At 55.7% G+C, this 19,743-nt stretch overlaps 8 protein-coding genes across 8 annotated transcripts in view; 5 read left to right on the forward strand and 3 right to left on the reverse strand.

Moving 5' to 3' along the window:
* Positions 1-5,221, reverse strand: part of CCM_08718 (metal ion resistance protein/transporter (Zrc1), putative) — a gene marked incomplete at both ends in the record, with an annotated part of 5,576 nt that extends 355 nt beyond the window's left edge. Inside the window, 11 exons of the mRNA XM_006673855.1 lie at positions 711-816; positions 890-2,476; positions 3,670-3,888; positions 3,955-4,034; positions 4,116-4,347; positions 4,405-4,520; positions 4,575-4,655; positions 4,713-4,860; positions 4,916-4,960; positions 5,009-5,058; positions 5,140-5,221. Of these exons, the coding sequence (XP_006673918.1) occupies positions 711-816; positions 890-2,476; positions 3,670-3,888; positions 3,955-4,034; positions 4,116-4,347; positions 4,405-4,520; positions 4,575-4,655; positions 4,713-4,860; positions 4,916-4,960; positions 5,009-5,058; positions 5,140-5,221 (2,746 nt within the window). The remainder of the gene's footprint in view (positions 1-710; positions 817-889; positions 2,477-3,669; positions 3,889-3,954; positions 4,035-4,115; positions 4,348-4,404; positions 4,521-4,574; positions 4,656-4,712; positions 4,861-4,915; positions 4,961-5,008; positions 5,059-5,139) is intronic.
* A 1,314-nt stretch (positions 5,222-6,535) lies between these two features.
* CCM_08719 (uncharacterized protein) lies at positions 6,536-7,546 on the forward strand (the record flags this gene model as incomplete). The annotated part of the gene is made up of 1 exon (XM_006673856.1): positions 6,536-7,546. One exon carries the CDS (start codon positions 6,536-6,538, stop codon positions 7,544-7,546), a length of 1,011 nt encoding a protein of 336 aa, XP_006673919.1.
* Positions 7,547-7,824: 278 nt separating this feature from the next.
* CCM_08720 (epoxide hydrolase, putative) lies at positions 7,825-8,787 on the forward strand (the record flags this gene model as incomplete). Its single annotated transcript, XM_006673857.1, has 1 exon — positions 7,825-8,787. The coding sequence occupies one exon, from the start codon at positions 7,825-7,827 to the stop codon at positions 8,785-8,787; it is 963 nt and encodes a 320-aa protein (XP_006673920.1).
* A 339-nt stretch (positions 8,788-9,126) lies between these two features.
* CCM_08721 (alcohol dehydrogenase, putative) lies at positions 9,127-10,319 on the forward strand (the record flags this gene model as incomplete). The annotated part of the gene is made up of 2 exons (XM_006673858.1): positions 9,127-9,316; positions 9,364-10,319. 2 exons carry the CDS (start codon positions 9,127-9,129, stop codon positions 10,317-10,319), a joined length of 1,146 nt encoding a protein of 381 aa, XP_006673921.1.
* A 1,728-nt stretch (positions 10,320-12,047) lies between these two features.
* Positions 12,048-12,788, forward strand: CCM_08722 (LPS-induced tumor necrosis factor alpha factor; the record flags this gene model as incomplete). The annotated part of the gene is made up of 2 exons (XM_006673859.1): positions 12,048-12,379; positions 12,440-12,788. The coding sequence occupies 2 exons, from the start codon at positions 12,048-12,050 to the stop codon at positions 12,786-12,788; spliced, it is 681 nt and encodes a 226-aa protein (XP_006673922.1).
* A 223-nt stretch (positions 12,789-13,011) lies between these two features.
* On the reverse strand, positions 13,012-14,592 carry CCM_08723 (oxalate decarboxylase oxdC, putative; the record flags this gene model as incomplete). The annotated part of the gene is made up of 6 exons (XM_006673860.1): positions 13,012-13,204; positions 13,261-13,382; positions 13,456-13,801; positions 13,857-14,050; positions 14,138-14,373; positions 14,457-14,592. 6 exons carry the CDS (start codon positions 14,590-14,592, stop codon positions 13,012-13,014), a joined length of 1,227 nt encoding a protein of 408 aa, XP_006673923.1.
* Positions 14,593-16,072: 1,480 nt separating this feature from the next.
* CCM_08724 (selenium-binding protein) lies at positions 16,073-17,923 on the forward strand (the record flags this gene model as incomplete). The annotated part of the gene is made up of 8 exons (XM_006673861.1): positions 16,073-16,399; positions 16,465-16,703; positions 16,760-16,874; positions 16,927-17,124; positions 17,180-17,241; positions 17,302-17,632; positions 17,687-17,812; positions 17,864-17,923. 8 exons carry the CDS (start codon positions 16,073-16,075, stop codon positions 17,921-17,923), a joined length of 1,458 nt encoding a protein of 485 aa, XP_006673924.1.
* A 172-nt stretch (positions 17,924-18,095) lies between these two features.
* Positions 18,096-18,877, reverse strand: CCM_08725 (acyl-protein thioesterase 1; the record flags this gene model as incomplete). The annotated part of the gene is made up of 2 exons (XM_006673862.1): positions 18,096-18,700; positions 18,757-18,877. 2 exons carry the CDS (start codon positions 18,875-18,877, stop codon positions 18,096-18,098), a joined length of 726 nt encoding a protein of 241 aa, XP_006673925.1.
* Positions 18,878-19,743: the final 866 nt, after the last annotated feature.

A 19,743-nucleotide genomic window follows, 5' to 3' on the forward strand; every position in this document is an offset into this window, starting at 1 on the left:
ATCAGTCCAAGAACGCAGCCGCGGGAAACTAAGGCTGGCAGGATTTGCGAAAAGCAACTGATTGTAAAGACTGAGTTTTAAGCATGTCTTTATGTTCAGATGCCTTAAAATGCAGTCCTGTCAATGGAACCGGGAAACTAGATGACAATGCCAGAGGCTGGATACTGGGGCATTGATCGCTTGACTTGATGTACTAGACCTTATCGCGTATTTAGACAGAATAAACTTGGAGTCGTTTGACCGATATATCTTATACGCACTGCTAAGAAAAAATGTCAGATAAGATGTGCCAGCCCCGGTGGATACGGGGATTAAGGTTCAGGACACGATGTGCGGTGCATGCCAAAATTGGCATTCATCACCCGCAGGACACGCCGACTGTTCAAGGTGTGTGCGGGAGGGCGGCCCTTTCGCCATATCCTTGTCACGAATGGAATGGAAGTGTGGTAAATGAAACGTTCGTGAAAGCCTTTGCAATCAAAGAGCGCAGGGATTTCGAAAGGCAAAACAGACTACAGCGAAGGGTTCATGCTTGGAAAAAGGGTAAAGGTTCTAGCGGCATGGTCCAAACTACAGCGAAGGGTTCATGCTTGGCCAATTTTCAAACGGGAAAAAGGGTAAAGGTTCTAGCGGCATGGTCCAATCAAAATCCAGATCATCCTGATGTCGAGAGTATGATATTAGCATATCAAGAAACCTCAAAAACACACTGTAAACACTTGCCAGAGCGAGATCCCTCATCTCCTTATTCGACATATCCGTCATTATGTCACCATTCCAAGGAGCACTACCTGGAACCACCTCGTCTGGACCGGACTGGGGGGAGGTCTTCGTCAGCATTTCAACTTCTTATGCATGCGAGACACGGAGGGGCATGACTGTAACTCACATTTGGCAAAGATGCGTCGTCATCTTCATCGTGGATCGGGTTCCGGTGGCTATTGTGCCTGGTACCCTCGAGTAACTCGAGGCAACGACGGGAAGCCAGTGGACAGGCCTCCTCTATACTCAAAGCCGGCCGGCTTGATGATGCGCCTCCGTTGGTCACGGGTGCAGCGCGCGTGGCAAACTGGCTTTCCAAATTCATGTGGAGTATGCACAGAGTGGTAAAGGTCTTGCATGCGCGAGCTTCCCACTGTACCTTGTTCTTGAAGTACTCCAAAGCATTCTCGATACTCTGAAACAACGCCTTGCGATGAAATAGGGCACTTTGACTGACGAGGTTGGAGATTCGGCCGGTAAGGAGCGACGGTTGGTTGTCCTTCAGCTCGAGACGGAGTTCCAGGCAAACAGTAAGCGCGGCATGGAAGATGTCATCCTGAAAGAGCCCCCCTTTCAGGCGCAGTACATGTGGCAAAAACATGTCGACTGGGCGAGGTGTCACATCAGCCGAGATTTGCGAAACAAGCTCCAATTGCGCCAACAAGGCTACGCTGGCCTGGACGCAATGCATTCGCGAGACAGAGTAAACTTCTTTCCCGACATCGACCAGGTTCAAAAAGACTGGCCGGTGAAGCGCCAGCATGGAACGCCATATGAGAAACATATAAAACGATCTTTGGAAAGCATAGTTTCTGGCGTCTCCTGTCCCAGAATCGTCGCGTAGCTGCGCCGGGGCCTCGTTCAAGCTGCTCATCAGAGAATCACTGAGACTCATGATTTCATTCGAGTCCATCCTAAGCCGAGCGCGATTGATCAGTTTCGAAATTTCCATTCTCACTCGTAGACTCTGGGCTAGAACAATCTGGAAAGTCGTCTTTGTGAGAGTTGAAATGTCTCGCTCTGGAGGCATCGAGGTGGAGCTGGGTGAAAAGTGCTCATCTTCGATATTGATCGGCAACGGACAGTCAAAGTCTTCCCACGAAAGTGCCAAAGGAATGCCTAAATGGAGCGACAGCTGAAGCTCAGTCTCAACAACCGTCAGCCATAGGCGTTTACGAGTCTCTGCCCAATACGGGGACATGTTAGAGAAGAGTGCTGGGTCACGATGGAGTCCCATCATGACCGCCTCTCGTATGAGCGAGCCCGCCATGATACCGACGAGATCGCCGGACCATGCGATGGCCTGACGAGCCGTCACCAACAAGCACTTGACTTGCATGACGTGGAGATCTAGGAGAGCATGCTCTGGGATCGAATCCAACCACAATACGACGGCTTGCAGCCATTTATGGGAGAGTTGCGAAAGTGCCGTCTGGTCCGAGCCCGCGGCGAGAATAAAAGTGTCATTGGCGAGACAACTTGCGCAAGCCATCATCGTCAAATATTTTGCAAGAAGAATGTCCTCCGACCCGGATCGTCTCGAATCTTCTAGCCTCGAGTCCCAGAAGCTTGCCCAGTCTTGGAGAAAAGAGGGCTCGTGCACCACTCTGAACGTTGTCTCGTAGGTTGACATGTAGAGGTTGATGAGATGATTTGCGACTTCAAAACTAGGCAATAAATCAACAAATCGGGCCTTTTCTAGACCCGACGAGTTCTGGAGGTCATTGGTAGTCACAGGTCGCCGCCGGTCGCGCTCGTGACGTTTGACTGACAGATACTCATGAAACCTGGAAGCTGCGGGGTTGTCTTTCATCTGCATATAGTCGCGTGTATGATTGACAAAATCGGGAAACTGGGGAAAAGAACAGGTGAGCTGGGTGCATGGAGATGCTATTGGCAAGCTTTGGCCGACTGACCATTTGCAACGTAGAAGCCCAATGACTGCGCCCAAAAAACCTGGTTCGGCTTTGCTTGCCACGAAAAGAAAATAGGCTATTTTGCTGCGGATTGGCCGCCGGTAACTCGGCAGGACATCGCTGGCCGAGCTGACTCGTGTCAAGGAGTAGCAGGGACGGGAACGCTGATGCCCCTGCTGCGCTGCCATGCCCCCCGATCAACGATGAATTGTTCTTAGGGAGAGTAGAGCAGTCCCGCGGCCGCGCCGGGCGTAAACCGTCGGCCCCCCTCGTAGAAGCAGAAGTAGGCGATGTCGAGCGCGGTAATACGGGTATAGGTGACGGCGATGAGGGTTGATGACCGGCTGAAGGAGCGGAGGGGGGCGGAGGACCGGGGTTATAATCGCAGGCCTCTACTGTCCGCGAACGGATACATTGAATGCATGGTTTGGCGCGGTCGCACTTGACCTTGCGGCTCCGGCACGGGGCGCAAGACAGCAACTTTCGACTTCTCCGACGGGCATCGGGACCACCCTGTCGATTGACCCTCATGATGCTGCGTTTCGAACGGCGCAGCTCTTCGGCGTGAGGGTTCATGATGCATCAACGGCAACGGGACATGGGGCGCTATACTCCTGAGGCCTCCAATTCACCAATCTTCTGCTCTGTCGATCAGATAGCCGGAACAATTTTAAAAAGTCACATTTGGTGGCATTGATGCAAGACTCGCTGCTGTTTGACCGGGAAGAAGACGAATGTGACGGCAAAGTTGTGTGGGGCTCTGTCTACTATTTTCGGAAACAAACATCTCCGAGATGGCCGAGATCCGACGGAGAAAATAACTGCCCCATTGGGCTCCCAACACAAGTATTTAATCCGGCTCACAATTTCCCCGAATTTTCCTGTAGAATCTCAAGGCTTATCGGCAACACGAGAGGTCCTCACAAAGCCTCCCACAGAGCAGCCGGCAATCCTTCGCTAGGTTCGCGCTTCCATCCTGGTGACTGCCCACCCCGGCCTGTTCCGCTGCCGTGCGGCCTCGAAGAATCTCTGGTTGAAGCGTCACCGAGTGAATACCGTAGGCGTGGAAGCACTCCATTGCCGTTTTAGCCAGCGCATCAAAATCAGCTTGATCGCCGCTCTCATCGAGGACGAGGTGTGCCGAGGCAAGAGACTTTTTTTGGTCCAGGCGCCAAATATGAAGCTCATGGACCGCGGCGATTCCAGGAATCTGCATGCTTGTTAGCAATTGCGGCGCCGCATCTGCAGGTTGGCAGTGGCTTTGACATCACTTTACCTGCTCCAAATCAGATTTGACATGGGCTTGCTCAACACCCTCGGGGGCGCTTTGAAGCAGAATCAGCCCGGCCCTTTTCACTAGTGGAACACGAAATGTCAGCAGCGAGCAATGGTAGCGTGCATGTGCCTTTGGCGTTGTAGCAAGTTCATGTCACTGACCCAAGGGCAACGAAGAGGCAAAGATCATAATGGCGATGGCCATGCTGACGGCCGGATCGGCATAATACCGGCCGCCGTAGTTGGTCAGCCAAATGACCAGTCCTGAAATGATCACCCCGACATTGTTCGCACAGTCGCCCATGATATGGATGAAGACGCCCATCAGAGCAAGGTCGAAGTTCTTCTGAGGCTGGAGGGAAGTCGCATTTGCGTGGTGTTTGTGGGTGAGGTGCTAGAAATGGTGAGATGAGGAAACCCGAAAAAAAAAAGGTTGTGCATGGGAAAATACCTTCTTGTTGACAGGGGCTGGTTCCTCTGGAATTATTTGGCCATTGTCATCGTGATTCTCGCGCTCGTCTTCAGGATCATTGTGGCCAATCTTGTGTTCGTGGCCGTGGTCATGCTCTGCACCACCTTGTCAGTCTACATCTGGGGATCGCATGTGCGGCAAAGCTTTACCGTGTAGAAATGATACACTAATCAGATTGAGGGCAAAGCCCACGCAACCGATGATCATGACCAATTTGGGGTTTTCAACTCCTAGAAGCGCGGAGGAATTAGCCTCTGGCGGAAGCTTAACTAGTCGGGGATACGAACGCTGCAAGCTGATGAACCTTTCAATAGACTGTAGGAAGATGCTGATGCCTAGGCCAAGTAATAGAACGCCGTTGAAGAAGGCACCCAGTAGTTGCGCTCGCTGCCAGCCGAATGTTAAAGACGGAGGTACTGAGGCTTTCTCTGCGACCTGTATTGCCAGCGCGGTTAGTGGCGTGTGCAGAGGCGTCAGTCAAAGAACCTACAATGGCAGCAGCGAGAGCAACAGCAAAGCCAACGATGTCACTCAGCTAGAAAACATTAGTTTGCGCCCATCATGCAAGTCAAAGTGCGCATACATAGTGGAAAGCATCAGCCACGAGGGCTAATGAGCCTGTATAGAAGCCAACTGGGCCAAGTTTCGTTAGGCACTTGTCGCTTTTATTGTATAGATCTCCAGAGTTGAAGGCAATATTACGTATTTACTGACCTGATATTTCGGCGATGAAGAATGATAAAGAGATGCCGATTACGGCACTCAGGCGTTGAATTCGCGTGATTTTGAGCGTCATTATTGATGGTAGATTTGGAGAGATCAACTCACTCAAAGTAAATATAGAGAAAAGATATACTAGTTACATTCTTTTTAAAGGTAAGTGTGCCCTTAAATACTATATTCGCACTTCAAGTCTTGCCACAGAGCGAATTACGTCGGCAGCCGGAGTACGGAGAAAATATTTCCGCATTGGGAAGGTCAAAGGCCCGAGCTCCGACGGATGAACCAGCTGATGGTGGGTGGCAAGTGAAACGTGAAGTGGAATGAGGATTTCAGTTTTTAATTGGAAAACAATGTCGCAGTTATTAATTAATGTCGAAAGGAGTATTCCATGACCACGATAGCGAAATCGTTTATCCTGCTTGGCAATGGCCGTTTCAGTACATGAACAGTTCCAACCTCTAACACCAAGCAACTGGGCCAAATACAACCATGTGTCATCACTATAAAACCTGCTATTTAGCTTAGTGGGTATAGCTGCGGAAAAAAATGAAAAGATCTATTTGATTCCAGAAGTGTCCGAGTATGGATAACTGTCCCTCTTTAGGAAAGTCCGAGCTCCGAACTCAGGTTCTCCGGACTAGTTTGGCTGCGGAACAGAAGCCGTGGAAGGGTTCTTTCCTGTCCTGTGTTGTCCTGTGGCGATAGTATCTCGTTAAAACATGTGAAGTCAATTCAATGCAGACTGCAAGCAGACAAGAACGCATGAGATAGTCGGCGCTCCCTGCTCGCGGGCCTGGCGCCGCCATACTATCTCGGCACCAAACATCTAGCCTGGAGCACAACTACTACGACGTGTGCGACATTTATAGAGAATGTATGGTGATTACTTTTTAAGTCGGAAGTCCACGTGCTACCAGATACGGTTATCCCGAGATCTCGTCGGAAGGCCCCGAATTCGGCTGCAGCTACGAAGCGAAGAGTGAAGGTAAAAGCAAACGCAGCAAACCTCTGGTACCATCTAATAATAGTTGGGTATGACAGCCCGCAAAGTAGGTTATTTTATCCGTGCCACAGAGATGCTTGCCGAGTTTGCCATTGTGACACCCAATTTCGCCAGTGGCGTTGGCATCATCGCTTCTCGCGAGGACGTCACGCCCTAGTCGCAGCTCGTCTATTTTAGATTTGCCATTCTTTGTAAACAATTGTGCAATGATCCTCTGGCAAACTGGGCAAGATCTCAATTTCTTGGTGTGGGAAAATTGCCGAAGACTGGCGACAGGGGATATGACGTCGCACAGCAGTGAGGACATTTAATAGAAGCACACATGGCACCGCTCGGAAGCCTCAATACATACCTGCTGTCTACAAGCATTAAGTCGACTTCAATATGAATGAGAGTCCTATTCAAAACACTACCTCCACGCTAGAATGGAGTGTGATTGACGTAAGCTACTCGCCTCCTAGCATCGTGGTCATGTGCAACCACGTGCGGTACGTCGTCCACGTTCCAGACGCCGCCTTCGCAGCGCTACCCGCCTTGCGCGCGCTCTTCAACATATCCCCCGACATACTGGAGCAGTTTGAAGAAGACGCCCGCGCCCGGAGCGACTTTTACAGCTGGGCGCTGGAACCATTGCTCCCCATCCTCCGCAAAGATGACGAAGGGATACCCAGGTCCTACGGCCGATCCATCACACTCGGCGACGTTTTATACTCGCCAATCGTCGAGTACTCACTATGCGTCGAATCGGGCAAGATGGTTGTGCATCCGAAGGAGCAAGGCCCCGAAACGCACTTCATGTTTGGCGCCTCCCTGACCACCGCTCTCTGCAATGCGTGGCCGCGCTACCTGCCGCTCAACATTCGCCTCGACGCGCGCGACGACACTCTCTCATCCGTCCCGCACCATGTGCTCCTCCCCGACGGGACGCGCGCCTTTTTCCAGCTCCTGCGGCGCGGCGACGACACGCTCCTGCACAACACGCTGCTCGCGCACCACCGGATCCGCGCCGCCGCGCCGCTCTGCGTCCAGGTGCCGCGTCTCCTCGGGCTCGTGCACGACGCGCGCGCCGTGCTGGGGATGCTGTTTGCGGACGTGGGCTACGGCGCCGTGTCGCTGACGCGGGCGGTCGGTGCGGGGGCGCCGGCGCGCGTGCGGCGGCGGTGGTCGGCGCAGATGATGCGCACCGTGCACGGGCTGCACCAGAACCGCCTCGTCTGGGGCGACGCCCGGCCGGGCAACGTGGTGATTGACGAGGGCCAGAATGCGTGGCTGGCTGGGCTCGGGGGCGTGTCCTCGCCGACGTGGGTTCCGCCGGAACAGGCTGGCACCATGGATGGTGACTTGGTGGCGCTGAAGAGGATTGTAGACTTTACAGAGGGGGGGTTTGCGATATAAGAGGTGCTGAGATTGGTTGCATAGCTCATGCTTGTACTTGGCGGATTGGCAGTCGCTAGTGAGGATGGACCATGACGTAGTGTATGTAGACAAAGGGTGGCGACGTTGATCTACCTGTTTAGTCCGGGTTCGACCCAGTTCAGTTTACACTCAAGATATAAACACCTGTTGTTAAAGTTGGGCCTTTGCCGACTGACCGGCTCCGAGCTATTTCGTTTACACTAACAAGTCTTCGGTCGCATCAAAAATCTGCCGAAAAACATCCATCATCCGTAAACATGCTCCTCTCCGAACGTCGCACATTGCTCAACTCCCGTGGGTACACGTACTCCTTCATCTACGTGCCCGCGCGGGACGGCAAGCCGACGCTCCTCTTCCTGCACGGCTTCCCCTCGCACGCCGACGACTGGGAGCGGCAAGCCGGCCACCTCGCGCCACTCGGCTACGGCGTCGTCGCCCCGGACCTGCTCGGGTACGGGGCCACCACCGCGCCGGCCGCCGTGGCGAGCTACACTTTCAAACGCATGAGCGACGACGTCGTCGAGATCCTGGACCACCTGCGGCTGCCCGCCGTCGTCGGCGTCGGGCACGACCTCGGCGCCCAGTTTCTCGGCCGTCTCGCCACGTACCACCCGACGCGCCTCCGCGGCCTCGTCTTCCTGGCGGTCGGCTCGGGCCGCCCGGGCCGCCGGTTTGACGTCGACGCCATCCAGCAGGCGACCGAGAAAGCGGCCGGCTTCGCCATGTTTGGGTACCTGTCGTGGCTCGGCGGCGACGAGGACCCGCACGCCGTGCTCGAGGCGCACGCGCCGTCCGTCATGAGCCTGCTCTTCGCCGCCGACCGCAGCGCGTGGAACACGCACCTCCACCCGGTCGGCGCCATGCGGCAGTTTGTCACCGCGGACAGGAAAATCCCCGTCGGGGCATGGTACACCCCCGCGATGCAGCAGGCTCACTTGGCCGTCTTTGCCGCCACGGGCGGGTACAGCGGCGCGACGCGCTGGTATCGCATGCTGGTGACGAACGCCTCGCTCGAGGAGGAGCAGGCGATTGCCGGGGCGACGCTGGAGCAGCCGAGCGTCATTGTGGCGGATGCGCAGGCGATGTCGGCGCAGAGGGGCATGCTGGCCGAGTGGGTGCCCGACCTGACGGCAAAGGAGCTGGACAGTGGGCATTGGCCGCATATTGAGTGCGCGGAGCAGGTGAATAGGATTATCACCGAATTTGTCAATGCACTGTAGAGTATACATCGCTAAGCCTACGAAATGTTCCCTCTCTTGCTGTCTCTTCCATGGTGCAACGCAGGTCTGTGGCATGAAACGCAGATCTGTGGCGAATTGCCAATATCTGATGTAGTACTGGAAATGCTGCAGGAAAGCGAGATATATCCGGATACATCTTATCCGAACCTCTGTCATCCTGCAACCTGGTGTTCCCCTCCCTAGTGCATGCGGGGAAGGGTCTCGGTTCCAATGACTCTACACTAGCCTCGAGGTCGTGACTTTATGCTCTCCCAGTCATCTTACTTCATCACTGATCACACGGGTTACTCTTTTCGTCGCAACAGGGCTGGTCAAAGAATGACATCTCCGTTTACAATCAAGTGCAGAGGCATCGTAGCCTACTCGGAACATGAGTGGGTGTGGGAGGAGCTCCTCACCCGAGAGCCACACGAGGATGAGTTTCTTGTGGAAATGATTGCGACAGGAGTCTGCCATACAGACATTTCGGGCTACGGTGGAATCTATCCGCGTGTCCTCGGGCATGAGGGTATGTACAATCCCTTTTCAAGTCAGCGGCTGCTTACAGTACCTCAGGAGCTGGCCGCATTCTTCAACTCGGGAGTGGCGCGCAGCGCGAGCAGTATGTCGAGGGCGATCTTGTCATTCTCTCCGCCGCCGCTTGCCTCGACTGCCACTACTGCAAGACGGGCCACCCCGCGTTCTGCATCAACCATGCCGCCGTGACGCTCACGGCCAACGAGCCCAACTTTGTTCTCGCCCGCGATCCGTCCCAGGTCATTGGCGGCGGCTACTTCGGGCAGTCGAGCTTCGTCAGCCACGCCCCGGTCAAGGTCTCGTGCGCGGCCAAGGTAACCAAGCTCATCAGGGATGCCGAGGAGCTGAAAATGTACGCACCGCTGGGCTGCGGCATCATGACCGGCGCTGGCTCCATCACCCATGTTGGACTCTGCAAGCCCGATGATGTTCTTGCCGTTGTTGGTCTCGGGGGTGTGGGCCAAGCGGCCGTTTGTGCCGCCAAGAAGCTAGGTGTCAAGACCATCGTTGCCGTCGATCTGCTCGATTCACGAATCGAATTGGCGAAAACCCTTGGGGCCACGCACAGCCTCAACTCGTCCCCAGAAGTGCTCCGTGGTACAGGGGTGGACATGGCCACGGCACTGCGCAGCGTGACGCCCGGCACTCTCGGCTGCACGCATGTTCTCGATACCTCACCTTCGGTCCATGTTCTGGACCAGTGTCTGCAGGCGTTGCGGAAGAACGGCACGGTGCTCCAGGTGGGGTTGAAGCCCGTGGGGGCTACGCTGGAGCTCGATGTCTTAGCCCACATGGTCAACGGCCGTCGTCTGGTGGGTGTGCTCGAGGGAGACAGAGATCCGGCCGAGGCGCTTCCGGAACTAGTCTCCTGGGTCAAGGACGGGACGCTGCCGATGGAGAAGCTCTTGACGCACTTCCCGGCGAGGGAGTTTGTGGCGGCGCGGGCAAAGATGGAGGGCGGAGAGGTTATAAAAAGCGTTCTGGTATGGGATTAGTCGTGGTAGGTAGAAAGGCTTTGATCTGTGGCACGTGTTATGTCTTGCGTATCTACTACCGGTCGGGATGATGGTGCAAAGAACTTGACCGTTTGTTGAAGTGACCTGTCAAGCTGACGGACGAGCTCAGCTTGACTGTTGCAGCAAACAGTCATCTTGCAGGGGCCTTAGCCGAGGTCGCCGATCTCATCAGCGCCAAAGTGCGCCAAAGTGGTTGCAGTGGACTCGACAGGTTCGGGTGTGATTCATTTTTCAATGGCTGGGGGCTATTGGGGTGAAACATCAAGCTCCAGGTTTCCCTTTTTGACACTTCAGAGCAAACAGTTCATTTGCAGGGGGGGATCCAGGTACTTCTCTTTAGCATGCAGTTTCTGCGAATCCCAAGTCCTGCGTCGTAGGTCAGTACTGGGAATGACTTCATTGCCAGAAATCTGTGCATTCTTGTGGATCTCGGGGCTGGTTTGCTCCCTCTCGACAGTGCAAAGGACAATAGCAATGGTTTGCTTCTGTCTCTCACCCCTGTGCGCTGCCCCGCGTGACAATTTGCGCCTTTGTTGACAGTCACAGGTATAAAGGAGACGGTGTTGCTCCTGTTTTGCAGCTTCCTACTGCCAGGCCTCTTCAAGACTTTGCCCTAAATCAATCTTTGTTTCAAACCATCTTACACATCCGTCAATATGAAGCTCACCGCCGCGGCTATGACAATGTTTGCTGCTCTGACGTCTTGTGCCATCACTGACGAATCTATGCATCGTATCACTATCTTCCGTGCCGACGCTGGCCACACGTCCGTCTCGCCGTGGTCTGTCGCGGGCGGTGTCGTTGTGTTTCTGGCAATTCTTTGACGATTTTCCCGAGTCGAGCCTGCATATCGCCTGTCTGAGAGGAGGTGAAGGAGGAGAGGATGGGAAATTGTCGCGATGGGGGAAATTTGGGGCGAGGTCGATTGTTGCGGTTGGAGGATTGTTGTGGTTGGAGGAATGTTGATGTTGGAGGAAGATGTTGGAGGAAGAATGTTGGAGGAGTGGTGTTGCAGTTATTGGTGGTTGTTAATTCTTGTACGCCCTGAGTCTTGGCTCTGAAGTTGTAACCTAACACGTGCCAACAGGCGGCGAATCGGAGACAGGAATGGAAATAGCTCGGTGTGGCTGAATGAATTAAGCTTATCAGCCTTGCCGACGTGGAAGATGTTCAGATGTTCTGTCAAGTTGGCGCACAGCCACGCGCCACAGCCCGTGCGCCACAACCGTTCGTTCTGTTCAACGCCGTCCAGTTGGCTGCCAGCCTTCATCGCCTTCATCTCCACGAAGCGGGCAGCTTTTCCTTATTCATCCTCGTCGCCTCCGCCCTGCAGCGCCTTGTGGGTATCACAATTACGCCCTGCTTCATGCGTCGTCTCGAATCGATCCAACGATGACTGCTCGTATCAGAACGTGCTACGACTGCGCCTAGCTGAGGCTGACTCTGGCGTTGCTTGGCAAAAATGGACAATCGAGTCAAGGCTGTGATGGATTGAGTATTGACATGACCACCCCGCTGCGAAGCGCCTGAGACCGACACGAGACTGGGAATAATATGCAGTTCAGCCTAGCCGATCCACAGGTGCGTTCTGGGAATTTTTGCGAGAGCTTGCCTGTCGCACGCATGCCACCTATATAGGACGACGCGCCTGCGCGTTCTCGCACGTAGCCGTGCCTCGTTATTTCACCGCGGACGGAAACCTTCAGCATGAGCAAAGAACAACCCCACGAGCTCCAGGAGCAGCAGCAGCAGCCGCACCAGCTGTCTCCGGACCAGGCCCAGCAGTACCAGCAGCAGCAGTATCAGCAGCAGCAGCCTATCCCGACCCAAGATGCCGCCGCCGAACACCATCCCCCGAGCTACGAACAATCCAATGCCGCTCCCGTCGGCCAACCGCCTGCCAACGCGGCGCCAGCGCAGGCCGCCCGGAAAGTCGTGCCCCTGCACCAGCTCGCCGACACGCCGCAATCAGTCGACTGCCCCTTCTGCCACAAGCGCACCAAGACGGTCGTGAAGAAAGAAGGCGGCAGCATGCAATTGTGAGTTCTCCCCCGCCAGCAGATGCCCTTACCCTCGGACACGCACTCACGCCATACAAGCATCGTCGGCGGCGTTCTCTGCCTCGTCTGCATCTGCCTGACCTGCCTGCCCTGCATGCTCCACTGGTTCGAGGACACGGACTGGTTCTGCTCGGAATGCAATAACAAGATTGCGATGCGCCGGAACGAGGGCGCCATTCAAGTATTGGGGCCGACGCAGGTCGTGGCCTCGCAGTACGGCCAGGAGCAGCAGATGCAGAATCCACAGCAGCAGCAGCAGCAGCCTCAGGTGGCTCCCAGTCAGAATGTGCAGCAATCTGGGCTCCAGCATGCAGATGTTTCGCAACACGAAATCCAATCACAACCCCTGCAGACACAAACACAGCCGCCCGCGGATGTCAAGAACTAGGCTCCGCTACCCTTGGGACTTGATCGCTGTCAGTCACAATGCATATTCATTTTGGGATACCATGTCAATTAATGTATTAAACAGCATTTTGATATATAATTTATTGCAAGTTGCTGAAAGCCGTTGAGACGGATACCGCCCCGCCAATAGAAGTGAAGAAATCGCACAATGCAGCCCTTCCCACCCCGCGCCGCGTTCGAGAAAGTCTAAAACATCTTGCGAGTTACTCAATCAGAACCTGCTTCTCCCTCTTGATTTGCTGGATGAATTCCACGGGCACCTTGAGCGTCTGCGCGGCAATCTCGGGCGGCGTGAGGGCGAGCCACTGCGAGAGCGAAATGTCGGCAACGTGGTCCGACTTGTAGATTTCGATCCAGACGAGGTCCTCGTCCTTGGACGTGTTCTCAATGTAGTGTCTATACCCTGGTCAGTATCATGCTGTAATATGGACATGGAAGCGTGGGAGACCTACCCGGCGTTGGTGGGGAAGACGGCCGTGTCACCGGCGGAAAAGTCAAAGGTGCGGGCCGCGCCGCCTCCGATGAAAGCAGTGGCTCTGGCGGAGCCCTTGTGAAAGTACAGCCACTCCTCGGCCTGCATTTGTCAGTCAGTATTTTTTTTTTTTCCAAAGCTGGTAAGCTGGGAGTAAAACAAGTTCTCAACATACATTCGGGTGCCAGTGAAGCTCACGCAGACCGCCCGGCTTGAGCGTGACAAAGGTGGCGGCAATCTCCTTTGAGATGGGGAAGTTGGTCGAGTCAATCTTGTAAAAGGTGCCGCCGGTGCCGCCAATCTTCTCGGGCGCGTGCTGCAGCGTGCGGTACACAAAGGACGCGTCGCCGGTGGCCTCGGGCGTGACGGCGCCGGTGACGTTCTTGGTTGCGATGTCGGCGTTGAAGATGTACGGGTTGGCCGTCGGCACGTCTTTGAAGACGGACTCGGGCACGCCAAAGTTCTTGGCGAGGATGTCCTTGGGCGTGTGCGCCACCCAGTCGTCGAGGTTGAATGTGGTTCTGGGCCAGTGTTAGTCGGGGGGGGTTGAGTTGGGGAGGGGGACGGCCGTCTCACCCAATCTTGTCAAAGTCGGTCTCGTCAAAGATGAGCAGAAACTCGTTCTCGTCGTCCAGGCCCTGGACAGTGTGCGCCACGCCGGGCGGGAAGTACCAGACGTCGCCGTAGCCAATCTCGGTGACCTGGAAGACGCCATTCTCATCGACGGCGGAGACGGTGATTCTTCCGTTGTAGACGATGCCCCATTCGGCCTGCGCATCCGTCTCTTGTCAGCCCTCTCTGGGCCTGAAAACTCCTTTGGAAAGAAAAAAAAAAGAAGAAGAAAGAAGAAAACGTACCACTTTGTGCCAGTGAAGCTCGCGGATGGCACCCTTTTTCAGGTGCTGCTGCGCGCCGGCAATGTCGTGGCTCGACGGGAGGTCGGTGACGACCTGCTCGCGCACCCAGCCGCCCTTGAGGATGCGCGTCTTGGAGTCGGAGAAGCTCCATTTGAGGTTGGGCACGACGCCGGCGTCGGTGGACTGCCGGCCGAGGTTATCGGGGTTCTGCAGGTCGAGCGCCTTGTTGGTGCCGCCTGTTGCGATGGTCAGTGTTTGATCCTGTCGTTTTGCGTGCCACGGAGTGTATGGCTGCATGGGGATGGGTGTCAAATCGTACCTAGGATGCGACCGCCCTTGCCGTCTTTGCTAATAGGCTGGCCTTGGGCGAATTGGTCGCTGCCGTCGCGGGGTGCGACGGACGGCGCGGCGAGCACCGAGGCGGCGAGGCCGAGAAGAACGGAAGCAGCACGCATGGTGGTTGATGGTGCAGGAATGCAATTACACAATTTTTTTCGGCTTTGTTCACACTATGGAGAACAAAGGAGAAAGGGGGTCTGGCTCTTATATTATCAAGTCTTTGTTGCACCACATGCACGTTCGGCCTCACGAGTCCGCCCAGCTAGACTACTTCGAGTTTGATTTGATTGGGAATCCATAGTTGGCCAAATCAAAATGACAAAGACTCGCTCCATTTACAAGCTTTGTTGTTTGTTTTTTATTTCTTTGCCCTGACCTCGCCGTACCAGTCACGGCGTTGCTCGCAAGCCAAGATCGATGGCGACATGCACTCGCGGAATGAGGATGTTGCGCGCTACGCACCAGCTCGCGCACTCCCGTTTAATGAAGTTGTCTCTGACCTTGGTTCTTTTTTCATTAGCTGCCAGAACTTGCAAGCCATCTTGCCAAGGCCCCGATTGGATGCGGCATTTCTGGGTATCCCGCGGCATTGGAGCTTTTCCCCAGGGCGGGATCTCGCTCGATCACGCCATGCGGATCGCCAATTGTGTTGCGCAACCCATCACCCCTACGCTCGGACAGCCCAGGAACAACTGCCGGGCTGGGGAATGTGGCTTTCTTTTTGGCCGGGGCCGATTTAAATTATGCTTTCTTTTATACTCGATGCCCGGGAGGGGGGGCCCAGGAAAGTCCGAGGATGCCAAGCGAGGGCCTGCATTGCATGCTGGGGCGCCAAACCCAGAGGCTTGGGACGGAGGTGCGCCATTGTGCGCCCCTGCCGCTGTTCAAGATGCAATCGGACTGTATACGGCCGATATGGAATCCATTCTCGGGTTCAGTCGAGTACAATAAGAAAAGAAAAAAAAACACAAGACATATGTCTAGGAAAGCATTGTTGCCAAACTAGTTCCATTCGCCATCCTGCCAAGACGCGAAAAACAACGACATGATGCCATCAGAAAATTCATCTAGCCTGTTTTTCGTCCTGATCTACACATCAGAATTACAAAGTCTCACTTCGCCATCACTCAGCTGGACTGTAGATCCGCAACCCAGCTTCTCCCTGCGAGCTCCTCGCCGAGCCGGCCCAGCGCGAGCGGCCGATGCTCCTGCTGTATTGCTTCGAAAACCGCCATTGTTGTGGCGTTCGTCGCCATCTGCGCTACGCGGAATCGGGCCAGACGTCCAAGACATTCTCTCTGTTCGTGCCTTGCTTCTCTCGGTGCTGTTGGGCTGGCTGCTGGCCTGTCTCGGTCTGGATGGCATCAGTTCCGGGATAGATGTAGTCGTGTAAGCGAAGGCGGGTGTAGCAAGGAAGAAAAAGCTCGGTCTGAACTATAGGGACGACAGGACGCGCGATGGGATATAAATACCCAATAACCTTCTCATATCCTGCTCACAATTCCCATCACACAAGCCAGTCACTTGCATTCATTCTCTAATCTGCTCACCTCTATCCTCCGCCTCCTGCGCTCCCTCCCCGCCTGCAAGCCCAACATGATCTTTGCCAGTGTCGCCCTCGTCCTGGCCACCCAGCTGGTGGCCAAGGCCTCGGCCTCGCCCACGTCCTCGGCCGCCGCGGGCGTGAGCCGGCGCTCGCCGCTGGGCATCAGCCTGCCGCCGCTGATCCCGGCCATCCCCGGCGTGACCGAGGCGCTCAACGACCTGGCGCCGCCGCTGCCCATCCTGCAGCTGCCGACGCCCGCGCTCGACAGCCCGCCCTTTGAGACCAAGGACATCAAGGCCAAGAAGATTGGCTACATCTGGACCGGCGCCGGCGACAACCACCACAAGGATTTCCTCGCCGCCATCAGTCTCGATGATGTAAGCCCACAAACTTCTAAATTCTCCCCGTGTCCTGCTTGTTAGATGACGACTGACTGTCATAGGACACTTTTGGAGAGTTCCTGCATATTGCCGATGTGCCCACCAGTGGCAACTCGCCGCATCATCTGGGCACCTCGCTGGACGGCAAGACGCTCGTCGGTGGCGGTCTGCTGTCGCTGCTCAAGACGCAGGATACTGCCTTTTACTGGGACTCGAGTGACCCATACCACCCCAAGTTCCAGCACAGCAACAGAGCCGTGCTCAGCTCCATCACGGACGAGATCCGCGCCCTGCCCGGCGGGTAAGCCTCCTTCACTCACTGATGTCCTCTTTGACTCGTTTACTAACATGTCATAGTGGCTTCCTCATCACTTACATGGGAAGCGCTGTTGGCACCTCGCCCGGTCGCCTTGTCGAGACCGACGGCTACGGCAACATTCTCCACGAGTGGCCCGAGGATGTTGACGGCACGGTAAGCTTGCCCTGGACGAAACTTGTACTCGTTCACCGCTAACCTTGAATAGCTCAACATTCTTGGCGAGCAGTTCAGCCCCCACGGCCTGAGCGTCGACTTTGAGAAGAACCTCATCCTCACGTCGGACTTTGTCGTCCCTCTGAGCATCCTCAAGCCCGTCTCTGCTCTCGGCATCCAAAAGGCCAACACTCTGCGCCTGTGGACGCTCAACAACCGCAAGATCATCTCCACCATTACCATTCCCGACGTACGCCTCCCTCGCCCCCCTCTTCCTGCTACCAATCCACTAACACATATGCCAGGGCCAAGGTATTCAGGACGTCAAGTTCATCCCCGGCAACCCCGAGAGCGCTGCCATTGCCACGTAAGATTCCTCCGTCCACCACTCCCCATCGTTCCTCATACTAATCTTCCCCCCCTGAAGTGCTGTCAAGAACGGCCAGGTCTGGATCATCTACCCCTTCCGCAAGGACGCCAAGGGCAAGCAGGGCGTGGCCGAGCTGCTGTACGACCTCGGCCCCAAGGCCAAGGAGTCGGTCGCCATCTACTCTGATATTTCCGACGACGGCAAGTTTGCCTACTTCACCCTGACGCTCGGCAACCACGTGGCCGCGCTCGACATCTCGGACCTCAAGAACGTCAAGCGCCTCGACGACCCCAACCAGCAGCAGCCCATCATCGGACCCCACTACGTCAAGATCTCGCCCGACAAGAAGAACCTGCTCGTCTGCGGCTACTTTGTGCAGGCCGGCGATGTAAGTACCACAGAGCTTTTGAAAGAGGTGGCAGCGACTAACTATTGTGCGCAGATCTCGGTCCTCAACACCCCCGGCGACTACAAGGTCCACTGGATTGACATCCTCGACAACGGTGCGCTCAGCTTCAACCGCACCATTGACTTTGAGTCCATCTTTACTCGCACCCGCGGTGGCGCTGTATGTATTCTCCTGCTCCGGCCACGAAAATTCCCTGCTAACAAACCCCAGCGCCCTCACAGTGCCGTCATCTTTGACCTCACGGACCCCAACCACCCCGTCTACTACTAGTCGGCCAGGCATGGAATGGGTTTTACAATAGCAGCAACGTTTCTTTCATGTCCATTATTTTCGCAAAAAAAAATAAGACGCGGTGGTGCGGTCGCGGCCAATATCTGACCGCGTCCACACCATCGTGTCATTTGCCACTACGGCACGCATGCTTAATTCATAATACAACTATTTAAAACCCGCATCTCTCCTGCAAAAACGTGCACAAGTCTGCCAGCCCCTCTCCGTGCACCTCGTGTCCAATATCATACTCGTGCCTGTCTACCTTGCGAATCTGCAGCCGGTCCAGCACATCGGAGCACGCCTGAAAGTACCGGGCCGGCAGCAGCATGTCCCGGGTCCCGCGCGTGATGAGCACCGGCTGCTCCACCACGCTCGCCCCGGGCGCGAGCTCCTCCCGCACGCTGTCCAGCCTGGCCGCCAGCGGGAGGTAGCCCATCAGGCCAAAGACGCCGGCGAAGCGGCCGGCGTAGGCGGACGCGAGGCCGAGCACCAGCGCCACGGCGCAGCCCTGGCTGAAGCCGCCGACGGCGATGCGGTGCGTGGGAATGCCCCGGCCGTTGAGGTCCTGCACGATGGCGATGACGTACCGGCAGGTCTCCATGATGCCCTCGTAGTCGTCCTCGTCCTCGAGCTCCGGGCGGGGCGGCGGGCGCGGGGTGAGCTTGGGCGGCCGGTACCAGGCGCGCATCATGGCGTCGCTGCGCTCGGCGGCCGTGGGCAGGACCCAGAGCGTATGAGGCAGCTTATCTGCGTGTTGGTACTGGTTGACGAGATCTGCATGGTGTTGGCACGGTTGTTACGGGCCTGTGATGGCAGATTGGGGTACGCACCACGAAAGGACTCGCCGTCATCGTTTAAGCCATGGAGGAAGATGACGGCCGAGGCCTGTTCAGGAGAATCGGGCGCCACTTTGGGCTCGAAGATTATGGGATCGGGACGGGATTTAGCCATTATGTGCTCGAAATGGTGAATTTCGGGGCCTCGAAATGGTGTACCTACTGAGTGCAGAGCGACAGGCGATTCATTATGTTGCGGGGTAGCGGTGCGATTGCAGGGTAGCAGGTTACACATGTTGGGGCACAATGTCCTGCCTTCTTTTCGTCATGTCTCCAGCAGTGGCACTTATTAATAAGGGTTAAAACAAGATGGGAGGGCTACTAAGGTCTCGCATTGAAAAGTTCATTAATCAAGAAATCAGTACTTGTGTCGCAGGTTATGTCTTGGCTGTGCAGGGCTTGTTCAAGGCTGAGCTTGACTGGCTATCACCGCATATCGGTAGCGGCACACAAAACTTTCTACGCAGCAAACATCATTTGCAGAGCAACTCCAGCTTTACCCAAGCCCTGCAAAACAATGTATCCAATGGCCTCTAGAATCTTCCATGCTGGCTTCCCCCGAAACATCGATTGACCTAGGCGTAGCGAACCGTAGGGCGCGTCCAGACCCACACAGAGTACAGATTGACGACTCACAGGGCGTGCTGCCAGTGTATAAAGCATCACGAACAGAGCATCATTCTATTTACACAACGATTCAAGCAAAACGCCTATTCCAAAGCAAAGCCCAATATTTTACCCATCCGTCCCGTCATGGCCAAACTCACCGATTTTCGCGTGCTCTGCTTCGACGTCTACGGCACGCTCATCGACTGGGAGACGGGCATCACCACCGCGCTGGCGCCTCTCTTCGGCTCCTCCTCCCCCGCGCCGCCCCGCGCCGCGCTCCTCGCCGCCGTGCACGAGCTCGAAGCCGCAGAGCAGCAGCGCACGCCCGGCGCGCGGTACCGGGACGTGCTCGCGGCCGTGCACCCCAAGCTG

This window comes from Cordyceps militaris (genome assembly GCF_000225605.1).
Source record: "Cordyceps militaris CM01 unplaced genomic scaffold CCM_S00007, whole genome shotgun sequence".
Taxonomy (NCBI): domain Eukaryota; kingdom Fungi; phylum Ascomycota; class Sordariomycetes; order Hypocreales; family Cordycipitaceae; genus Cordyceps; species Cordyceps militaris.